The following is a 20,771-nucleotide window of genomic DNA, read 5'->3' as shown; positions in this document are numbered from 1 at the left end:
TTGTTTTTTAAAATTTGTTTATTTTAAAACATGAAACCCAAGCTGAATAGAAACCACAGAAATTACATTGACGAGATTTTTAGTATTTGCCAAGAAAAATAAAGCCCCCAAAGAAATAAAAATCAGCCCCCAAACCCAGTTCTAAAAAAACAAAAAAACACAGCGACAGTACATACAGCCATGGCCCTACGGAGGCTGGAGGAGGGGGAAATGCAAAATGGTTCAGGCCTCAGTTCCTGGATGTTAAATCACACTGGGGTGGGGGAAGTCAGATGCCCGGGCGGGGTGGGGGGAGGTGGGAGGTAAACCGGGATGCTGAGTCTTAAGGAGATTATATATATATATTATATATAACAAATATGAAGTGGTTCAGTACACAACCATTATGGTTAAACACAAAACAAAGATCCCACAGGAGAGGCCCTGGTCCCCCGCCTGCCCCCGTCTGAGGTTCTGGGGTCCAGGGCGCTGCCTCACCACCCCTCCCAGGGCTGGGCAGAGCTGGCCCCAGGGCAGGAGCAAATGGTGCTTGGAACTCAAATTGCATAGTGAGATGGGTGGGTGGGCAATGGGCCAGGGGCTGCTCCCAACCAGGCCCGTTCACTACCAAGCTTGCCATGACATGTGGAGGGCACCTGGAGCAGTGGATGCCTGCTGAGGAGCCCCCTCGGTGAGGTAAGCCCCTGGGCTCCTCCCTCTTGTCCCCAGGGCCACCCTGTCCTTCCAATGAAGCTGTGGGCCTGGGAGCTGCGAGCCCCCCTGTGCAGGGTGAGAGTGGGGGCCAGCCATGGCAGCAGGCACCAGCCAGATGCCCCCAGTAGGTGCGGCGAGGTCATGGGATGGAGTAGTTAGGAACATGGCACCGAAAACTCAGAACAAAAGTCCAACCAACGACAGGCGCTCCCCTCCACCTACTGAGGTGGGGTTTGAACCCCTTTTGATTTTCCCCGTTTTCTTTCTTCAACCTCGGTGAGTAGAAAGTCACAGAAGGGCACACACGCACACCATGGTCAGGAGTCCCGAGACAGCACGAGGCTGGAAGCCCCGGCCTCGCCGCCTCTCGAGCTACGTCCATTCACCTGGCAGGCAGCCTCGCGGCCATGGACAGCATTTGTGCTTCTGAGCGGTCGCAGGGCGCTTGGCGGGCACCCAGGCCAGAGAGTGCCAGGGCCTCCCTCCCAGCCCTAGGCCTGGAGAGCTCCCCCGGCGGGTCAAGCCCAGAGGAAAGACTGGGCAGGTTGGCTGTGGCGGGGCCTCTGAGGGGGCTCAGGATATCAGCCACGCGGGGCCTGAAGCAGAGGCCCCTCCACGGAGGTTTGGTCACTCCTGGGGAGCTCAGACGCCCTGGCTTGGGGTCCCAGGCCCATGGGCTCCCCTCCCCTCTCTGCCCTCCCACATCCCCATTTTTGGTCCCAAATACCAGCACAAAGAAAGGAGGGGTTCACAGAGGAAGGGCAGGGCAGAGCCTGGCCCCAGGGAGGGGATGAGGACATTTCCGGTCCAGGTAGCTGCCGGCTGCTCTGAGAGGAAGAGCCACGTGTCTGTAAACTGCTGGGGCTGGCGGCCCGTCCCCCTGCGGGGCCCGGCCTTGACTCCCGCACGTGGCCATCCAGCTGCCCTCTGGCTGCCCCTGGCCTTGGCACGGGCATCAAGCCTCAAGGGCTGGGCTGGTTGGGCCAGGGCTGGGGCCGGAAGGGGCAGCATATCCGATCCTGATGTGGCGTGGCTCCGCCCTCCATGGCGGGAAGCACAGCAAACATCGTACACTAAAGCCAAAAGCACCGTAGGGAAGCCTCGCTCCCACTTCGCCGGGAGGGAGACCGAGGCCACAGGGACCTCAGGCCAAAGCCTGCGGGAGGTTCATTCCCGAGGACAGTCCTCCTGGGGCAGCACCTGCCTGGGGAGGGGTGTCCAGGCCCTTGGGCTGCCTGTCGGTCTTTGGCACCCCCTGGAGCACCCCATGAAGAAACGTTACTGCAGCCTTGACTCCCAGCCAGCTGCTCTGGCCTCGGCTCCAGCCCGGACTTGGGCTCATGTTGCCGGCTCTGGGCCAGCCAGGGGCACCCGTGGAGGCTGGGGGGTGAGGTTAGTGGTTAGTCCCAAGAGGGGACGGCAGGGGCTGAGGGACGTTCACAGACGGCTCGGGTCCAGCCCCTCAGGCCGGGCTCCTGGGATGCTGTACCTGTCACGAATGGAAATGGAACCAAGAAGGGAGGGAAGGGGGTGCCAGCGGTCCCCCTCAGCCCGCAGCCCCAGCCTGCCCTAGAGATGACAAATGTGGTTAGTGCAAAGAATGAACCAGACACAGCTGCCCAGTCTCTGGGTGGGGGAAGGGGGTTTGGCACCAAGAAGGCAGCCAGCACTGGGTGGCAGGTGAGCAGCCCGGGCTCCACGTGGCCCCTGCTGTCCATGGCGGGCTGGGGCCTCCGGCAGGGCGGGTGCTGAGGGAGAGAGTGAAGCTGAGGTCATGGAGAGAGGCCCTGCTGGAGGGGGCCTCTGGCAGCTGGCAGGAGGGTGAGCCTGTGGGTGGGTGGGCTGCACGGGCAAGGAGGGCACTGCAGAGAGACAGGCACGCGGAGGGACCATGAGGGCACCGCAGGGCAGAGATGAGCAGATGGCACGTGCCCGTCCCTCAGTGGCCAGCAGGCGCCAACATAGAGCGGCCCCAGCCGTGCCTGTGAACTAAGAAGGGGTCCACAGAAGTGCCGGGCAGGAGGAAGGAGAGCTGTGGAAGGAAGGGCCGGCGACAGCACAGGTTGGGTGCGGCCAGGACTTGTGGGTGTGGCAGCCATCTGCAGAGGGAGCGTGCCAGGATAGTGGGTGGCGTGCAGGGTTGGGGCATCGGCTGGCGGCAGCATTCAGGTGTGACCCGACTTGGCGGTACGGGCCCAGAGCCCCTGCGTCTCCACTGTGCCCCTGCGGAGAGGGGAGAGGAGGGCAAGCAGCCTGCAGACGCGTCCGGGGTAGGCCTGGTGCAGTGTGCGAGGGTCCGGCGGGTGGCCCAGGTGGAAGCGGCAGTGCTGGCACAGGGAGGGGCAGTTGGCACGTGGGGTGGGTGGTTGCCGGGCGCCGTCTAGTGGCTGCCGCTGGAGTCGGGGCGAGGCTGGCTCGTGGCGAGGTATTTGGCTCTCATGCTGGAGGTGTACTGGAGGGAGACAAAGGGGAGGCATCAGCAGGGCCCCTGCATGGCACACGCAGTCAGGGGCGTCTTCTGTGTGTCTGTGTGGTCCTCACTTGGCTGAGCCAGAAACCCTGGGGGCAGAATGGGACAGCACAGGGTGCCCTGACAGAGCCTACAGGGAGGGGCTCAGGAGGGGCCGTGGGTTGGGGGGCCCTGTGCTCTGGGCCTGGCTGGGGCTGAGGGAGGGGCAGCCACCAGACTCGCCAGGTTCAGGGCAGGGGATGTCTGCTCTGAGGAGGGGTGTACACACGGCCCCCCCATGCCCACATCAGCGGCATTCGGGCGTCGGGCCAGGCAGAGCTCTGCCACCCCCAGAAGCCACAGCTCCACGGCCCCACCTGCACCCAACGTGCCCAGGACCTGAAGGACACAAACCAGCCACCCTTCAGGGCCAGGCCAAGGCCTCCTCCCAGCCCAGGGCCGGGTCCTCCTACAGCCAGGCCATAGCATGCAGGAGTACAGAGGCCCCAGTCTGAGGACATCCCCCGGGCCACTCTGCCCCTTCACGCCATGGAAGGAGAGCCCCCGAAGCCACACAGGAGACTGGAGCAATGCCACCCCCCCACTCCTGTGGGGGACCCAACTGTGGGCTCCTGGAGGTCTTGGACTTAGGAACAGAGGCGGCTGCAGGGGGTGCTGCCGTGTGCCTGGCTCTGCAGCGGGCCTGCACATCGTGGGCGCCCTCATCCAGCCAGGAGTGTGAAGGTCTCATGTGTGCATGAGAGTGCATGTGTGTGCTCACAGAGAAACGCACACGCGCGAGGCACGTGCTGAGGCCAGACAGTGCAATGGACCCACAGGCCTGACACGGGTCAGGAGCCGACGGTGGTGAGGAGGCCTGGCAGGCTGGCTCCCATCCCAGGTGGGCTCCAGAACCCCAGGGCCCCAGGCCCATCCCCACAGTCCCCAGATTCAGAGGCACAGAGCTTCCCGGGTCCCCGAGAGCCCTCCTGGGACACCTAGGAGGTTTCAAGCAGCCCGTGGGGACGCCATGGAGGGGGTGGGAGGAGAGAGCCACGGCCCAGAGCCTCGTCATTCCACGGACATGCAGCACAAGGCGGGGGGTGGGGTGGGACGGGACGGGGCACACGCCCAGACCCCTGAAGGAGCCCAAGCAGGCACCCACACCACCGTGGGGCCAGCGGGAGAAGCTCGTGTGCTCGCCGGCACACGCCTGTCCGTGTACACACCCCCGATACGCAGTTGGTGCCTCCAGGACAGGGCCTGCTGGCCACACACGCACGGCCCTAGGCACATACAGGGGTCTGGGTGCATGGATTCCTCACTGGGAGGTGACAGAAGGGGCTGGGGCCACTTGGAGCTGGTGGCAGAGTCCCCAGAGGCCAAGCAGCTGGGCAGGGGGAGCCTGGAAGGGGACTTGCCAACCCCACTGTGAGGCTGGCAGACCCAGAGCCGGCATTAGAAGTCTCTGGCTGGGCTGCGGCGCTCAGAGCTGGCCCTGCCAACAGGAGCCGGACAGATGGAGCCCCAGCCCAGTGCCGACGGGAGGGCGGCAGTGAGTGCAGGGCAGAGGCGGGAGGCGCAGGCGGGTGGCCGTGCGGGATGGGGGACCCGGTGGGTCAGTACCTGTCGCTCTGAGGGCACAGCTACCACAGCGTTCGGGCACTGTCCATGGGCTTAAACTGCCAGCCCGCGTGGCTGCCAGAGTCCAGGGCAGCCAGATAGCGCTAGGAGGGCCCAGGGTGGGTGGGGTGCAGGAGAGAGAGAGAGAGAGAGCGTGGCCTCAACGCCAGGGTGCGGGGCCGGGAGTGGGCTGTGGGCCATGTGATGACAAGGACGAGGGCAGCCGAGCAGGACTGGGCCTGCACCTGGATGGCCTGAGGCTCACAGGGCTGGCCCCTCCCAGGCACCCCAGGCCCAGTTCTGTGCTACGGGGGACCATGACAGCGGCTCCGGGATGTGGATTTCTGAGCAAGGCAGCCTTCAGCCTCCCAAGCCCTGTCTGCCTCCTCCCCGGTCCCCCAGCTTTGCCACAAGCTCCTTCTCTTCGGCACCCTGTCCCCTCCTGCCTGTGTCTTACTCAGGAAGTCAGAGGGGACACCAGGCCTGGGCTGGAACAGCCATGGGTGGACACTCAGGAAAAGATTCAAGGAAGAAAAAGAAAAGGAGGCAGAGTCAGGGCCCCGGGAACTGGAGCGGTGGCACCCCACAGGTCCAGAAGGCACAGAGAATGGTGGGTGAGGCCAGGGAGGGCCTGGTGCAGGGCCGTGCCTATGAGCTGGGAGGGCCACAGTGGGGCCACACCTGCCCCCCCACCCGCTCTGCTTCCCCAAGAAAGGGCCTGAGAGCTGACCCACTGGGCGGCTGGCCTCGAGGCTGCCCACTCTGGCCCCAGGGCACGCCAAGGCCGGCCGGGAAGAGCTGGCAGCCCCACCCAGCCCTGTCTACTCAGGCCGGGCGCCACGCAGAGAGGTCCCAGCCAGGAAGGGTCAGCTAGGACCCCGGTGGTGGTGGCTCACAGCTGCCCCCAGAGCTTACACTAGCCGCATGTGCCACACCAGCCCACCGATGCAGTGGAACAGCGGACCCCCAAGGCTGAGCAGCCCCCCATCCACCCTCCTGCCCCAAGACTTACTGAGGGCGGCGGGGACTCGCGCCCAATGAGTGGGGTGTTCTCACAGCGGGGGTTCTGGAAATTAGCGTTCTGGCTCCTGAGGCATGAGGGAGAGAGGCTGTGAGTACCTGCCGGCCACGTGGTCCCAGCTCCAGGTCGGGGGGCCCAGGGGTGGGCCACCTGTGCCCACCCAGCTCTGCCTGGCACCCCCATCTTTGATCCTGACTTCCACAGGGATGGGTATATCCATTCTCACTGGGGGTCCGACGAACCCAGCACAGTAACAAAGGGTTCAGAGAGGGCCCACAGAGAGACCCCTGCCCACCTGGGCCCAGCCGGAGTTCACTCCCTCCGAGCCACCTGGCCACCATGTAGCTGGGCCCTGAGGTCCTTGGCCACAGAGTCCTTGTGCCCTGGACACGGAACCTCCATGTGACCACGTGGCCTCCCCATGGCCCCTGGACTGTGTTCACCTGGGGCAGGAGGCACTCAAGGCCAGGGCTGCCCAGCCCGGAGGCCGCCCCTTCTCCAACCCCTTCCTTCGAGCTAGCGCCAGCCCGGATCCAGGCTCTCAGCTGCAACTGATGTGTCTGCTGGCCCCGCTAGGCCCCCCTCAACTCACATGTACTCAGTGACCGGGGCGTTGCTGACGGTGTGGGCCGCGGCCGGGATGCTGGTCTCACTGCCATAGCTGCTGCCACAGCTGTACAGGCTGGGCATGTGGACGCGGTAAAGGCTGTCGTGCGCCTGCCGTGGCCCTGGAGCGGCCTCCTCCTCCCCATCCTCATCAGGGCCTCTGTGAGGAGGGACACACAGCACAGGCTCAGGCCCCAGCAGGAAGGAGCTGGCCACAGACCCACAGGGGTCAGCTCTGGTGCAGACAGACACGTCTGGTTCCAGTCCCGGCTCGGCCATGTGCATACTACATGTGGGACTATGGGCAGGTCACCTGGCTCTGCATCCAGCCCTGCCCTTGCAAGGTGGGGTGCTAAGAGACCTGTGTGGTCACCTGAGTGCCAGGCCCTGTACTGCGGCCTGTGCATGGCAAGGCTGGCTGGCTGCTTACTGAAAGAAGAGTGCAGGGCCCCTCCTGGGAGGGTACGGGAGACTAGGGTGCCTCTTGAGGGCGCAGGAGGCTGGGGTGTCTCTTGGCTCTGCAGGATCCAACCACACCCTTGGGTGGCCAGAGCCAGTTTTCCCAGCCCTGCTGCCCTCTGGCTTTCTGTCTTCCACTCTGCACGAGCCTCTGGCACTCTGGAGCTCCTCCACGCCCCAGGAGGTCCCAGATGGGACCCAGGGGAGGTTGCCTGGCAGCAAGCACTTCAAAAACAGGACAGTGGTAGCTTTTGGCTGCGCAGGGGCCACCAGCCAGGCCCCTCACACGCAGTGGTTCATTGAGTGCCCACTTGACACTCCAGCTGAGTCCTCTTACAATTCCCTTTTTACAGTGAGGGAAACTGAGGCCCAGGGTGGTTAAGTGACTTGCCCACATCATACAATAGGCAAGGATAGAGACAGGATCTGAATCTAGCCCTGTGGGTCCAGGGCTATGCTCTTATCTACTCCCCTATGTCTGCCATCTTTGTTGCCACTGACACCATCACCACCACCACCACCACCATCACCAGTGCTATCACCATCACCATCATCATCATCACCATCATCACCACAACCACCACCACCATTACCATCACCATCACCACCACTACAACCACCATCACCATTACCATCAACACTGCCATCACCATTATCATCATCACCATCATCACCCATCACCATCACAACCACCATCACCACCATCACCATCATCATCATCACCAATATCACCACTGCCACCACTGTCATCGCCACTGTCATCATCATCACCATCACCAACATCATCACCATCATCACCACCACCATCATGATCACATCATCACCATCACCACCACTGCCATCACCATTATCACCATCATCACCATCACCACAACCACCATCATCACCACCATCACCATCATGATCACCATTACCATCATCACTATCACCAATGCCATCACCATCACCATCATCACCATCACCACAACCACCACCACCATCACCATCATCACCATCACCACCACAACCACCACCACCATTACCATCATCACCAGCATCACCACTGCCATCACCATTATCATCACCATCATCACCATCACCACAACCACCATCACCACCATCACCACCATCACTAATATCACCACTGCCAACACCATTGTCATCGCCACTATCATCACCATCACCACCATCATCACCATCACCACCACCATCATGATCACCATCATCACCACCACCACCACCACCATCACCATTACCATCATCACCAACATCACCACTGCCATCACCATTATCATCACCACCGTCATCATCACCATCACAACCACCATCACCACCAACATCATCACCATCATCATTACCGTCATCACCACCATCACCACCACCACCATCACCATTATTACCACCATCACCACTGCCATCATTACCATCACCATAGCATTATGGCCACCACCATCATGATCACCATGACCACCACAATCATCACTATCACGTCATTACCACCATCACCATCACCACCACCACCATGACCATCATTACCACCATCACCGTTATCACCACCGCAATCATCACCATCACCCCCTCCATCACCACCACCACCATCGGCAGCATCACCCTCACCATCACAAAAGAAAATCACAGAAATCCAGACAAAAGGAAGAAATCTAAGCTGAGCTACCTGCCGTCCATGTTGGGCCACCAAGCAGCAGCCACAGTCCAAGAGGGGAGGCGAAGGTCTCAAAGATAAGCCATGGGAGCCCCGGCAAGGGAAGGGGCCCGTCACCTCCATACACCACTCAACCCAGTACTGAGTGGGGAGACTCAGGCAGGGGCCGCCAGGACCCCCACTTCAAAAGGAAGGACATAGTGGCTCCAGGGGAGCTGGCTTCTATCCTGATCACTCAGCTGGGGGCCACAGCTACCTGGACTACCCCAGCAGAGCTAAGCCTGCACAGCGGACCACTGACCTTTCTCCCACAGCTCCGCGCACCCGCACCCCATGGTGGGGGACCCCTGCCTGGGAGGGGTTGTGGAGTAGACAGTCTGAGGCCAGCTCTCAGGGCGTAGGGCATAGAGCCAGTCTGGGGACAGGGGACCCCAGTCCTCCCCGCTGCCTGCTCCCAGCAACTCCTGCAACCCAGGCCAGGAGCTCCTCCACGCTGTTTTCCTCCTGTGGAATGGGGAGGCTCACCTGGGAGCCGGCAGCCTCAGAGACACTACAGAGGCCTAGGGAGGGTCACCAGGTGAGGTGTCTGTCCCTCACCTCTGGGACTGGCACACAGGTGTCCATAAAGGCATGCCCCTGAAGGAAGCGTCCTGCATGCCATGTGGCCTGGGACAACCTCCTGCGACCCCCGGGGCCCCTCACCTCTTCTGCTGCCAGGTGTGTGGGACGCTGCAGACGATGGAGCTGAACATGAGGGCTGTGACGAAGGAGAAGAGGGCCAGGTAGATGAGGCCCTCCACGCCATCATAGCAGAAGCCGGTCAGCGCCTGCACGTAGTCCTGAGGCCGTGGGACGAGACAGCAGGATCCAGAGAGAGGGAGGGTGGAGGAGGCAGTGTGAGGCCCTCAGTCCAGCCATGGTGGCCTGGACCACCCCCCAGAGGCGGGACTGAGGACCCACTGTCTGCTGGGGGTCCCCATCCTCCTGAGCAGCCGCTCCCCTGTTCCCACCCCACGAGCCGCTATGGCCCTGCCCGAGGCCCTGCCTCTCACCAGATGCAGACTGCGGCAGTCCACCAGGGCGGTGAGGTGCTGCAGGTTCACCTCCGTGCCGTTCAGCACCTCCTGGACACGGAGGAGGGGGTCCTGGGGGACACGCACCACAGGTGGTCAGCACTTCATTTGGATGGAGAACCTTGAGCCAGCTTTGCCCTGTCTTGGAAGCCCCCAGGTCTCCCTCCACCCCACAGTCTGCCACTGAGATACCCCCCACCCTGGGGTCTCAGTGCAGGTCCTAAGGACGGGGACTCTGGGCCTTGAGAATGGTGACCTCAGGCCCCTCCCCAGACCCATGGGGTCCGCCAAGGACAGGAGGACCCGGGAGCGCCTGTCCAGTGTGGTCGCCACTATGTGAAGACAGACCTCCCTTTATTGTAATGGGAGAAACAACAGAACCCCCACATGTCTACAGACAAGGACCTGCTCTGCTTTTAAAAGTATTATTTCAGTCAGGCGCAGTGGCTCACGCCTGTAATCCCAGTACTTTGGGAGGCTGAGGCGGGTGGATCACGAGGTCAAGAGATCGAGACCATCCTGGCTAACATGGTGCAACCCTGTCTCTACTAAAAATACAAAAAAAATTCGGGCATGGTGGCGGGCGCCTGTAGTCCCAGCTACTCGGGAGGCTGAGGCAGGAGAATGGCGTGAACCCGGGAGGCGGAGCTTGCAGTGAGCCGAGATCACGCCACTGCACTCCAGCCTGGGCGACAGAGCAAGACTGTCTCAAAAAAAAAAAAAAAAAAGGTATTATTTCAAGGAACAGTTAAAAGCAAGGCAAAAGTCTCATGTTGACTGACAAAACTCTCCATGCAGAGCGAGCGTGGTCCTGTAACATGGCCGTGTGCTCGTCAGTGCTCACGTGTGTGCATGTGTGTGCACCTGTGCACGGACACCGCCAGCTCTGTCTCATGCCTGGAGAAACGGCCGCACAGAAACACTGCCAGGCTGACCGGGACTCCACAGGAGCAGCGACTGGGCCCAGTGCTGCCTTTTACGGCACGTTTTCTAAGGACCCGCTACAATCCTGAAATGGATTATTGGGGCCAGGCACAGTGCCTCACACCTGTAATCCCAGCGCTTTGGGAGGCCAAGGCAGGTGGATCACTTGAGGCCAAGAGTTGGAGACCAGCCTGGGCAACACGGTGAAACCCTGTCTCTACTAAAAATACAAAAATTAGCTGGGTGTGCCTCTAATCCCAGCTACTCGGGAGGCTGAGGCAGGAGAATCGCTTGAACTCAGGAGGCGAAGGTTGCCGTGAGCCGACATCACACCACTGCACTCCAGCCTGGGCAACAGAGTGCGACTCTGTCTCAAAAAAAAAAAAAAAAAAAAAAAGGATTTCGGGATAACAGAGCCTACTGTTATGGGCTGAACGGTGCCTCCACAATTCCTGTGTTGCAGTCCTAACCCCCAGAACCTCAGAAAAGGGCTGCACTTGGAGACAGAGCCTTTAAAGAGGTGTTGAAGGTAAACCAAGGTCACGTGGGTGGGTCCTAGCCCAATGTGACGGGTGTCCTTCTAAGAAGAGGAAAATTAGCTGGGGGTGGTGCAGGCGCCCGTAATCCCAGCTACTGAGCAGGAGAATCGCTGGAACCTGGGAGGCAGAGAGGTTGCGGTGAGCTGAGATTGCGCCACTGCACTCCAGCCTGGGCGACACAGCGGGACTGTCTCAAATAAATAAATAAATAAATAAATAAAAATTAAAAAACAGAGATCAGGACACAGACACCCACAGAGGGACGGCCCTGCAAAGACAGCGGGAGAAGACACCGTCTGCAAGCAAAAGGGAGGCCCTGGAAGAAGCCGGCCCTGCCAAGAGCTGAGATAATGAACGTTGGCTGTGGAGGCTGCCCCGTCTGGGGTGCCGTGCTACGGGGGGGGTCCCAGGAAATGATTCCACCTCTCTACCCATTCGAGTGCAAACACACCAAGGCGGGGCTCCAGCTGTAACAAATTCTAAAAAGTAACTTTAAATCAAAGCTGTGTGTGTGTGTATAATTTTTACTTATTTTTAATTGGTATTTTCATGTGTGTGTGTATGTTATATATATGTTATATGATATATATATATAGAGAGAGAGAGAGAGAGTGTGTGAGCGTGAGATAGGGTCTTGCTCTGTTGTCCAGGCTGGGGTGAAGTGGTGCCATCACAGCTCACTACAGCTCTGAACTCCCGGGCTCAAGCAATCCTCCTGCCTCAGCCTCCCGAGTAGCTGGGATTACAGACGTGCTTCACCATGCCTAGCTAGTTTTTGTGTTTTTTGTAGAATGGGGTCTTGCTATGTTGCCCAGGATGGTCTCGGACTCCTGGGTTCAAGTGATCCCCTTGTCTCAGCCCCACAAAGTGCGGGGATGACAGGCACGAGTGCCGTGTGCCCTGTGCGTGTATACACATTTGTTTGCTTTTAGCTTTGTGAAGAGCTCCTTGGAGAAGGGCCAACTGCTCCCAATTGGAGTTTGAGACCCACACTTGTCCCCATAGACGCACTCCTCCCTCTCATGTCCAGTGCTGGGGCGGTGTGCGCAGGGGCAGGGATCCCCACGGGGTGGACCAAACACCTCCAAAGAGATTTGGGTTTTATCAAGAGTATAGCAACATATTTATTTTTTATTTTTATTTTATTCTTTGAGACAGAGTCTCGCTCTGTCACCCAGGCTGGAGTGCAGTGGTGTGATCTCCGCTCACTGCAATCTCTGCATCCCAGGTTCAAGCGATTCTCCTGCCTCAGCCTCCCAAGTAACTGGGATTACAGGTGTGCACCACCACGCCCAGCTAATTTATGTATTTTTAGTAGAGACAGGGTTTCACCATGGTCTTGAACTCCTGGGTTCAGGTGATTCGCCCACCTTGGCCTCCCAAAGTGCTGGGATTACAGGCGTGAGCCACTGCGCCGGGCCTTTATTTTATTTTTTTAAATATATTATAGAAATGCCTGGGCCCAAAACACTACAGGGAAAAACAAGAATCCTCTCAAATTTCCACAGTGCCCCCAGGGCACTCACCCTGAGAATGGATCTGATTCTGTTACTCTCTTCCCTCATCTCTTTCCATTTATCTTCAAATTTTTTTAAATACAAAGAGGTTGTATTACTTTTTAAACAAAGAATAAAGTTATTTTTTAAAAGCTGGGTGTGGTGGGCCAGGCACAGTGGCTCACGCCTGTAATCCCAGCACTTTGGGAGACTGAGGTGGGTGGATCACAAGGTCAGGAGATTGAGACCATCCTGGCTAACACAGTGAAACCCTGTCTCTACTAAAAATACAAAAAAAAAAAAAAAAAATTACAAAAAATTACAAAAACTCAGCCAGGTGTGGTGGCGGCGCCTATAATCCCAGCTACTCGGGAGGCTGAGGCAGGAGAATGACGTGAACCCGGGAGGCGGAGCCTGCAGTGAGCGGAGATCGCGCCACTGCACTCCAGCCTGGGTGACAGAGTGAGAGTCCGTCTCAACTACAGAAAAAAACAAAGTTGGGTGTGGTGGCTCATGTCTGTCATCCCAGCCCTGAGACCCACCTGGGCAACACAGCAAGTGCCTGTCTCAAAAGAAATGATTTTTAAAACCTATCAAAAATTCCCAAGGGAAAGGAATGAAGGCGGGAGGAAGAGGCCTAACGTAGAAAGGGCTGGGGAAGGAACGAGGAATACCTCCCAGGGCACCGCCAACACCAGGTCCCCGCTCGGCCAGCCTGGTGCCTTCTCCAAATTCGCCCTGAGCTGTGTTTGCACCCAAGTTTCTTTCTTTTTTTTTTTTGAGGCCGAGTCTCGCTCTGCCCCCAGGCTGGAGTGCAGTGGCCGGATCTCAGCTCACTGCAAGCTCCACCTCCTGGGTTCACGCCATTCTCCTGCCTCAGCCTCCCAAGTAGCTGAGAAAAGAGGACCCCTGCCCGCCCCAGTGCCTGCCCCGCAGCCCCTCACCTTAGTGGCCGGCTGCTCCGAGGGGACGGTCCTCAAAAGCTCAGCCACGACATCCTGCATCTCCACCAGCGCCTTGTGGCTGCCCGACAGCTTCTGCTCCAGAGAGGAGACCAAGTTCATGGGTGCTGCGGGGTCCGCCCGCCTCTCCCTCCCCAGGACCCTCCAACATGGCCACCAGCAAGCTGTCCAGCCTGGGAGGCCATCAAGGCTCCGCCCTGCAGGCCAACAGGGCACTCCCTACCCTTGCTTTCCCTGGGACACACCCAGAGACCACAGAGCCCTGAGGTGGTAACAGCCAACCACACACCCACACCAGTAAGCAAAGCACAGTCACACGGCCCTCAGGATTCAGAGGGTCACGTGCTATCGGTGAAATGACCAGCAGTGCATACGGGGCTTGACCAGTTGGTGCGGCCGACCTCTTCAAACTCCCCCACCAGGACGCCTGAGCACGGTTGTCCTACAGAGGCATCCCTGGGGCTCCTCCTTCCCCCACCAAGGCCAATCCAAGGAGCAAAAGCAGTCCCAGCGATGCGGATGCATTGAGCAGGTCACCCTGAAAGGCTCTCAGCCAGGTCACCAGGTCACTGGCACGGTAACCCCAGGGGCCATTGGTGACATCCACATGGCCTCTGTCCAGCTCCCTCCCCCAGTTCCCCAGTCCTGCAGGCTGAGGAGCCAGGCACCAGGCCTGCTGGGCCCCTCCACACAGAGCAACGTACTTCAGACTCTCCTGAATCCCAGTCCTGGCCTCCCAGGCTCTCACCTGCTGGAAGGGGTTGGTGGCGCGCGGTGAGCAGGCCAGGTAGTACTGCAGGATGTCTGCGGAGAGATGTCAGGGCAGGCTGAGCCACAACAGCTGTCGCCGTGCGACTGCGTGCACGTGTGCATATGTCTGCACGCATGTCTTCAGGGCATGTCTGTGTGCATGCTTACATGTGTGCATGTGTGTCTGCATGCACCTGTTACATATGTGCGTGTGTCTGCATGTTTACTTACACATGCACGTGTCTGTGTGCACGTTTACGTGCGCATGTGTGCCTGTGTGCATGTGTCTGTGTTTATATGTGTGCATGTGTCTATTTATATGTGTGCATGTCTGTGTGTGCATGTGTCTGTGTTTATATGTGTGCATGCCTGTGTTGGTGTGTTTATATGTGTGCATGTGTGTGCATGTGTCTGTTTATATGTGTGCATGTCCATGTGTGCACGTGTCTGTTTACATGTGTGCATGTCTGTGTGTGCATGTGTCTTCACATGTGTGTAACATGCACATGTCTGTGTGTGTGGCAGTGGGGTCTGGGCTCCCATCAAGCCAGGGTCCCCACACATTGCCCCTTGCCTGGGTTCCACCTTCCAAACTCTTTACAAGTTCAGTTCTTCCAATTATAAAAGAACATTAAAAAAAAATGTTTTACGCCGGGCGTGGTGGCTCACTCCTGTAATCCCAGCACTTTGGGAGATCAAGGCAGACGGATCACGAGGTCAAGAGTTCGAGACCAGCCTGACCAACATGGTGAAACACAGTCTCTACTAAAAATACAAAAATTAGCCGGGCATGGTGGCGCATGCCTATGATGCCAGGTACTCAGGAGGCTGAGGCAGGAGAATCGCTTGAACCCAGGAGGGGGAGGTTGCAGTGAGCCAAGACTGCGCTACTGCACTCCAGCCTGGGTGACAGACAGAATGAGATTCCGTCTCAAAAATAAACAAACAAAAAAAGGTTTTAAAAGTTGAAAAAATGATGAAAGTATTGAGCAACATAGGAGAGCACGAGGCATCAGTGTGGCCACCTGTGCAGTGAAGCCAGTGGGGCTGGCCTTGCTGCCTCCTGGGAGGGGCTGTCTGGCCCGCAGGCTGGAGCTTACACTTATGTGTGTACATGTACACGTGCAGGGGAACTGCTCATACTTGATAAGACCCCCAAAGGCTGCCGGCAGTAGGGACCTGGAGGGACCAGGCTGATAGCACCGGGGCCAAGGACACTGGTGGGTAACACTGAGTGGTCACCAGCCCTCCCGGCCCCCAGCAGAGCGGGCCCACCCCTCCACCCTCACCCCCGAGGACAAGGTGATGACTTTTCCTCCGGGAGGCTCCTCAGGCTTGGTGGGAGTGGTTCCTTCAACATAGGCAGGTAAAAAACCAGCCCACAAGCCAATCCTGTGGCCTCCAAGGACACAGGGTGGCAGGATGATCACCTTCAAGGTCATTCAGTAACCCCCACCCCCACAGGGACAGGCCTTCTATTTTTTATTTGTGAACACACAGTAATTCCACAATGGGGGCCCGAGAAGCTTCACACACTGACAGCACCCCGATCTCCAGATTCCCACGTCCACCTGCTTCTGTGACGTCCGACACACATCGCAAACCTTCCGAGAGGGTTGAAACTCCTGATGCCCCAGCTCCCTGCCCCCCACCTCCTGCTCCCCCACCCGCAGTACAGAGCTGCTGAGACCAGGGACGCCAACTCCTGCTCCGTCCCTCTCGCTCCCTACAGCCAACTGACCAGGAAGTCTTGCCAGCTTCGCCCTCAGAGCCCATCCCTGTCCACCTTTTGCTCAATTTATTCAAGCCCCTGCTGTCTCCTGCTTGAAGCATCCTCCTCACCTCCTCTTGTAACCCCTGAGGCCTAAGGAAGCTTTGAAAGGGGCCTTCAATCACGGGTCATCTCTCTCCCGCCTCCCTCCCTCCAATGGCCTCCCCTGGAATAAAGCGAAGCTAGCCACAGTGACAGCCCCACTGGCCTCCCAGCCTCCCTTCTCCCCTCGGCTCTGCCTCCTGCCTCGGGGCCCTTACAAGAGATGCAGGGTCCTTCCGGCTCTACTTTTCTTTTGTTTTTGAGACGGAGTTTCACTCTTGTCGCCCAGGCTGGAGTGCAGTGGTGTGATCTCAGCTCACTGCAACCTCCACTTCCTGGGTTCAAGCGATTCTTGTGCCTCAGTCTCCGGAGTAGCTGGGATTACAGGCGCCCGCCACCATGCCTAGCTCATTTGTGTATTTTCAGTAGAGACAGGGTTTTGCTATGCTGGCCAGGCTGGTCTTGAACTCCTGACCTCAGGTGATCCACCCGCCTTGGCCTCCCAAAGTGCTAGGATGACAGATGTGAGCCACTGCGCCCAGCCCTCTGGCTGTACTTTAATGCCACCCGTTTGGCCTCCCCTGGGCACCTACTCGAAGCAGCCCTGGGTCACCTGCCCCTCCCCCCGCCCTATGGGCACCCACCACCCCACACAGTTGCTGTCATTCTTTGCAGAGCCTCCCACTTGGGAAAGGTGGTCCTGTGTGCTCACTAGCGTCCTAGCCTGGGACCTGTCTACCTGAGACCACGGGCCCACGGGGCAGGGGTACCTCGGCCTCAGCCACCTCACTCTCTTGGCTCAGCCCAACCCTGGGGAACCCGCTCGGTCGCGGCTGTGGACACAGACTCACCCCCACTCAGCACCGAGTGCTCCTCCACCATCTTGGTCACGTAGGTGTCGGGGTCCACACAGAAGTCGCTGGAGCCCTGGGGTGGGCGCGGGCAAGCAAGAGGGGGTGACCAAGCTGGGCCTAAAGGGAAGCTCTCGGGGGTAGAACCAGCCCCTGGAGTCTGCTTTCAACTCAGGAGGGTGGACTGTGAATCTGGGGTTTCAGGCGGACTGTGCCCACGGTGGGTCCCCACTGCTCTCGGAACCCAGTGCCCGGGGAAGACGGGAGGGGAGAGGAGTGTGGCTTCCCCTCGTCCCTCCCCCAGTGCCCAGGTCCAGCAGCCGGGGACCTCACCCCCTCTGCCACTCACCACGGACACAGCCAGCTCCAAGCCCAGTGCGCCCCAGCTGATGACCAGGGCCAGGACTCCCAGCAGGCAGACCCTGGGGCAGAGACAGCCAGTCAGCAGCCCCCAGGCCAGGCTGGGGGCCGTGCCACCTGTTGGGCTACAGGCCAGAAGGCAGGTCCCTGTGCACATCAGGGCTCAGCCCACACACGGGCTGGGGCTCTTTCTATGGCCTGGCCTCAGCCAGAGCTGCCCACGGCAGCTGCCCAGGGCCCAGATGGATCCCTCTCCTGGGTGGGGTGGGGCTCAGAGATCTGAGCTGGAAGCAGGACCGGAAGGCCAGGTGGGTCTCGGGGCCCTGCCCTTCCTGTCCCCCAGGTCCCTCTCCTGAACAGGCAACAGTGTCCACTTTCACGTGGGTCCCCACATCCCGCTACTCACGTAGCAGCCCAAGGGGCCTGATAACCGCAGCTAGACCAAGCCCTCCTGTGCTGAACCCTCGCTCAGCAACTGGGGACTCAGAGCTCTTGCTACGGCACCGGCCTCTCCCTCATCTGAGGCCTCACCTCACCCACATCTGGCTCCCTTTGATCTAGACACATAGGCCCCCTGAGCATACCCCCCTGCAGGTGCCCCCCCCCCCCCCCAGGCCCCCAGTTCAGCCCCCCTAAACATACCCCAGTGCAGGCCCCACACCCCACTGCACACTGTCATCCTTTCTCATCTGTCCAGGCGTCCCTTACTCCCTTGGGTCCCCACTCAATTCCTCCTCTCTCAGGTCTCCTTGGGCACGGTGTGCAGCTGTACTCCCCCAGCTCACCCCACTGCAGGCCTGCACACCACCCGGCTCTTCCTGTCCAGGGTGCTATCACTTCTGGCCCATGCCACATTTCCCTCATTCTGCTCCTCTGTGGCCTGTGAGTGCCACGTTGGGGGAGGCTGGGTGTTCTCCCATCTCTCCTGGGCCTGGCCCAGGGAGGCACCAGCCATGGCCGTGCAGCTGTGCAGTGAAGGGCGGTGACAACACCTCACCTCCCCCGAAGGAGCTGCCACTCTCTCTGCCTTCCAAATGAGGAGACCAAGGCCCGGCACCAATAAGCTACCTGACCAAGGTCACTCTCCTGGTAAGCCAGAGCGGGAGCTGGAACCCAGGCTGTCCCAGGGCCAAGGATGGAAGGGGTGGAGGAAGGAGCCCCAGCCTGGTCTCTGGGTGGCCCCGGGCACTCGGAGACCTGGACAGGTTGCTTCAGGTTCTGGGCTACAAGTGCCACACATGCAGACTCTTGAAGGAAATCAAGGGTTGGGGGCAAGTGTGCCGGGATTCTGGCGACAGGGGCACAGGCCACAGGGGCACAGGCCACAGGCATGGAAGGGGAATCTCAGAACAGGCCCAGTGCAGGGGTTTCCCGCTCAGCTCCCACCACAGAGCTTGTGGCGAGGATCTGCCGATGGGGTGGGGGAAGTGGTGCCACGTGTTTGCCCTCCCCCTCTGCTTCGGGCTCACAGGGGGCCGACACTCCCAGACTCACCCCACCAGGATGCCCTTGGAGCTGCGGATGAGGCCGACCAGCACCAGGAGGCAAATGATGACGTCCAGCAGCAGCAGGCCCAAGTAGCCCAGCCACCTGCAGGCACACCTGAGAGTGGGCCAGGGCACAGGGATGCAGGGCCAGGGAGTGGGGCACCAGGGGCCGTCAAGGGGGAGCTGAGGCCAGCAGCCTGGCACCCCAGAGGGCATTCAGAGGGTCTGGGTCATGGGAACTGGTGTCAGTTCTTGAGAAAGGCTCCCATTAGGGGAACTCCAGTCATTGCCTGTGACCTCCAGTGGCCCTGGGCCCCCCACCCATCAGACCTCATGTACTAGGTGCTGACAGCAAAACCGGCCCAAGGAGGGTGAGGCTTGCCCAGGTGGGGTTGGGCAGGGAGGAGCGCCTGGCCGCACCTGTACCAGTCGTAGAGATCCACCTGCTCCGCCAGCACCTCCAGCGACACTGCCGTGTTCATCCAAAAAGGGATGGCAGCCGTGTAGCCCAGTAGCGTCTCCAGCAGGCCCTGCAGCCGCTGTACGGCGCGCAGGGGCTCGGGTCGCCCGGCCAGCTGCCGCTCCAGGGTCTGCAGGCTGGGCTCCGCCGTGTGGTTCAGCCCCACTGCCGTGTCCCACACCTGCGCCGGACCCGCGGGCGTGAGGTTGGGAGCGCGCACCCCTCGCCCCAGAGGCTGGGCCCTTCCTGCACAGCCCCAGCCCCGGCTGCCCCGCCCAGCCTCGCGCAGACATGGGGTTTCGGAGCAGCAAGAGTGCCCCGGCCCCAACTCCGCGGTCACTCACGCGGTCCTGGACCCCGGCCACCGTGCGGTTGGCGTGACGGAGCGAGTAGGTGGCCCGATGGACGCCATCACTGGTCTCCCCGTTGCCGTAGAATCCCACGGCGATGCCGGCGCTGGAGAGGACAGGGGCATGAGGGCGGGGCCTGGAGATGTAGCCCCGCCCACCCCAACACTCCAGCCCCGCCCCCTTGGGGCTGCCCTCCGGCCCCGCCCCACCGTGCTCACCTGCACACCAGCGTGGCGATGATGACACACCAGGCCGTGCAGCAGCAGTCGGCGTCCAGGTGCTCCTCGCTCTTGCGCCGCCGACAGCACAGCCAGAAGGAGTAGAAGAGCAGGAAGAGGAGGTCCAGGGCGAGGCAGGCCAGGGCAGCGGCCCCCAACAGCAGCAGCGCCTGCGGGCGGGCAGGAAGCGGTGCTGGAGGGGGTAGACCCCCAGCCCAGAGTCCCACGCCCCGCCCCAGCAGGGGACCTGGTGCAGACTCCCATTTAATCCTGTACCCAGCCCTAAGAGGTGGGCCCCATCCCCGACTTGTAGGTGAGGCATGCAGGCTCCCACCACCTCAGTGATGTACCTGGGGTCACCCAGGCCTGGACCCCACACCTGGGACCCCGGTCTCACCATCCTCAAGGCTGCACGGCATCAAGACTCCATAGCCAGTAGGAGGGACCGGATGGACGGACTCCAGGCCTCTGTGGCTCCGGCAAGGCCACGTGTCCCCTCCCCACCGGGTCCCCAGAGTCCAGGGCAGGTGCTCAGGACATCTGCCCCACCACGCCCCAAGGAGAGGTGCTGGATGGAGGTAGCCAGAGAATGTGGGTGACAAATGAGGACCCAGCATGCTGGTGAGCCAGCATCCTTGCAGCCACAGCCCCACTAGGGAGGTCCCTCCACCTCCCCAAGCCTGGTTTCTCTTCTGTAGAAAGAAGTACTGCTGGCCGGGCGCGGTGGCTCAAGCCTGTAATCCCAGCACTTTGGGAGGCCAAGATGGGTGGATCACGAGGTCAGGAGATCGAGACCATCCTGGCTAACATGGTGAAACCCCGTCTCTACTAAAAAAAATACAAAAAACTAGCCGGGCGAGGTGGCGGGCGCCTGTAGTCCCAGCTACCTGGGAGGCTGAGGCAGGAGAATGGTGTGAACCCGGGAGGTGGAGCTTGCAGTGAGCTGACATCCGGCCACCGCACTCCAGCCTGGGAGACAGAGCGAGACTCCGTCT

General features: G+C 60.0%; 1 protein-coding gene across 1 annotated transcript in view; it reads right to left on the bottom strand.

Moving 5' to 3' along the window:
* Window positions 1–20,771, bottom strand: part of TTYH3 (tweety family member 3) — a 44,964-nt gene continuing 24,193 nt past the window's right edge. Inside the window, exons 2-14 of the mRNA XM_023188443.1 lie at window positions 19,777–19,946; window positions 19,553–19,664; window positions 19,169–19,389; window positions 18,756–18,851; window positions 17,251–17,323; window positions 16,902–16,977; window positions 14,236–14,291; window positions 13,470–13,562; window positions 9,546–9,638; window positions 9,196–9,332; window positions 6,379–6,552; window positions 5,778–5,853; window positions 1–3,145 (exon numbers count right to left, since the gene is read on the bottom strand). Of these exons, the coding sequence (XP_023044211.1) occupies window positions 3,074–3,145; window positions 5,778–5,853; window positions 6,379–6,552; window positions 9,196–9,332; window positions 9,546–9,638; window positions 13,470–13,562; window positions 14,236–14,291; window positions 16,902–16,977; window positions 17,251–17,323; window positions 18,756–18,851; window positions 19,169–19,389; window positions 19,553–19,664; window positions 19,777–19,946 (1,449 nt within the window). The 3' untranslated portion in view covers window positions 1–3,073. The remainder of the gene's footprint in view (window positions 3,146–5,777; window positions 5,854–6,378; window positions 6,553–9,195; window positions 9,333–9,545; window positions 9,639–13,469; window positions 13,563–14,235; window positions 14,292–16,901; window positions 16,978–17,250; window positions 17,324–18,755; window positions 18,852–19,168; window positions 19,390–19,552; window positions 19,665–19,776; window positions 19,947–20,771) is intronic.

Source organism: Piliocolobus tephrosceles, chromosome 8, assembly GCF_002776525.5.
Source record: "Piliocolobus tephrosceles isolate RC106 chromosome 8, ASM277652v3, whole genome shotgun sequence".
Taxonomy (NCBI): domain Eukaryota; kingdom Metazoa; phylum Chordata; class Mammalia; order Primates; family Cercopithecidae; genus Piliocolobus; species Piliocolobus tephrosceles.
The sequence above is the reverse complement of the archived record's forward strand: the minus strand, read 5'-3'. Positions and strand labels throughout refer to the sequence as shown.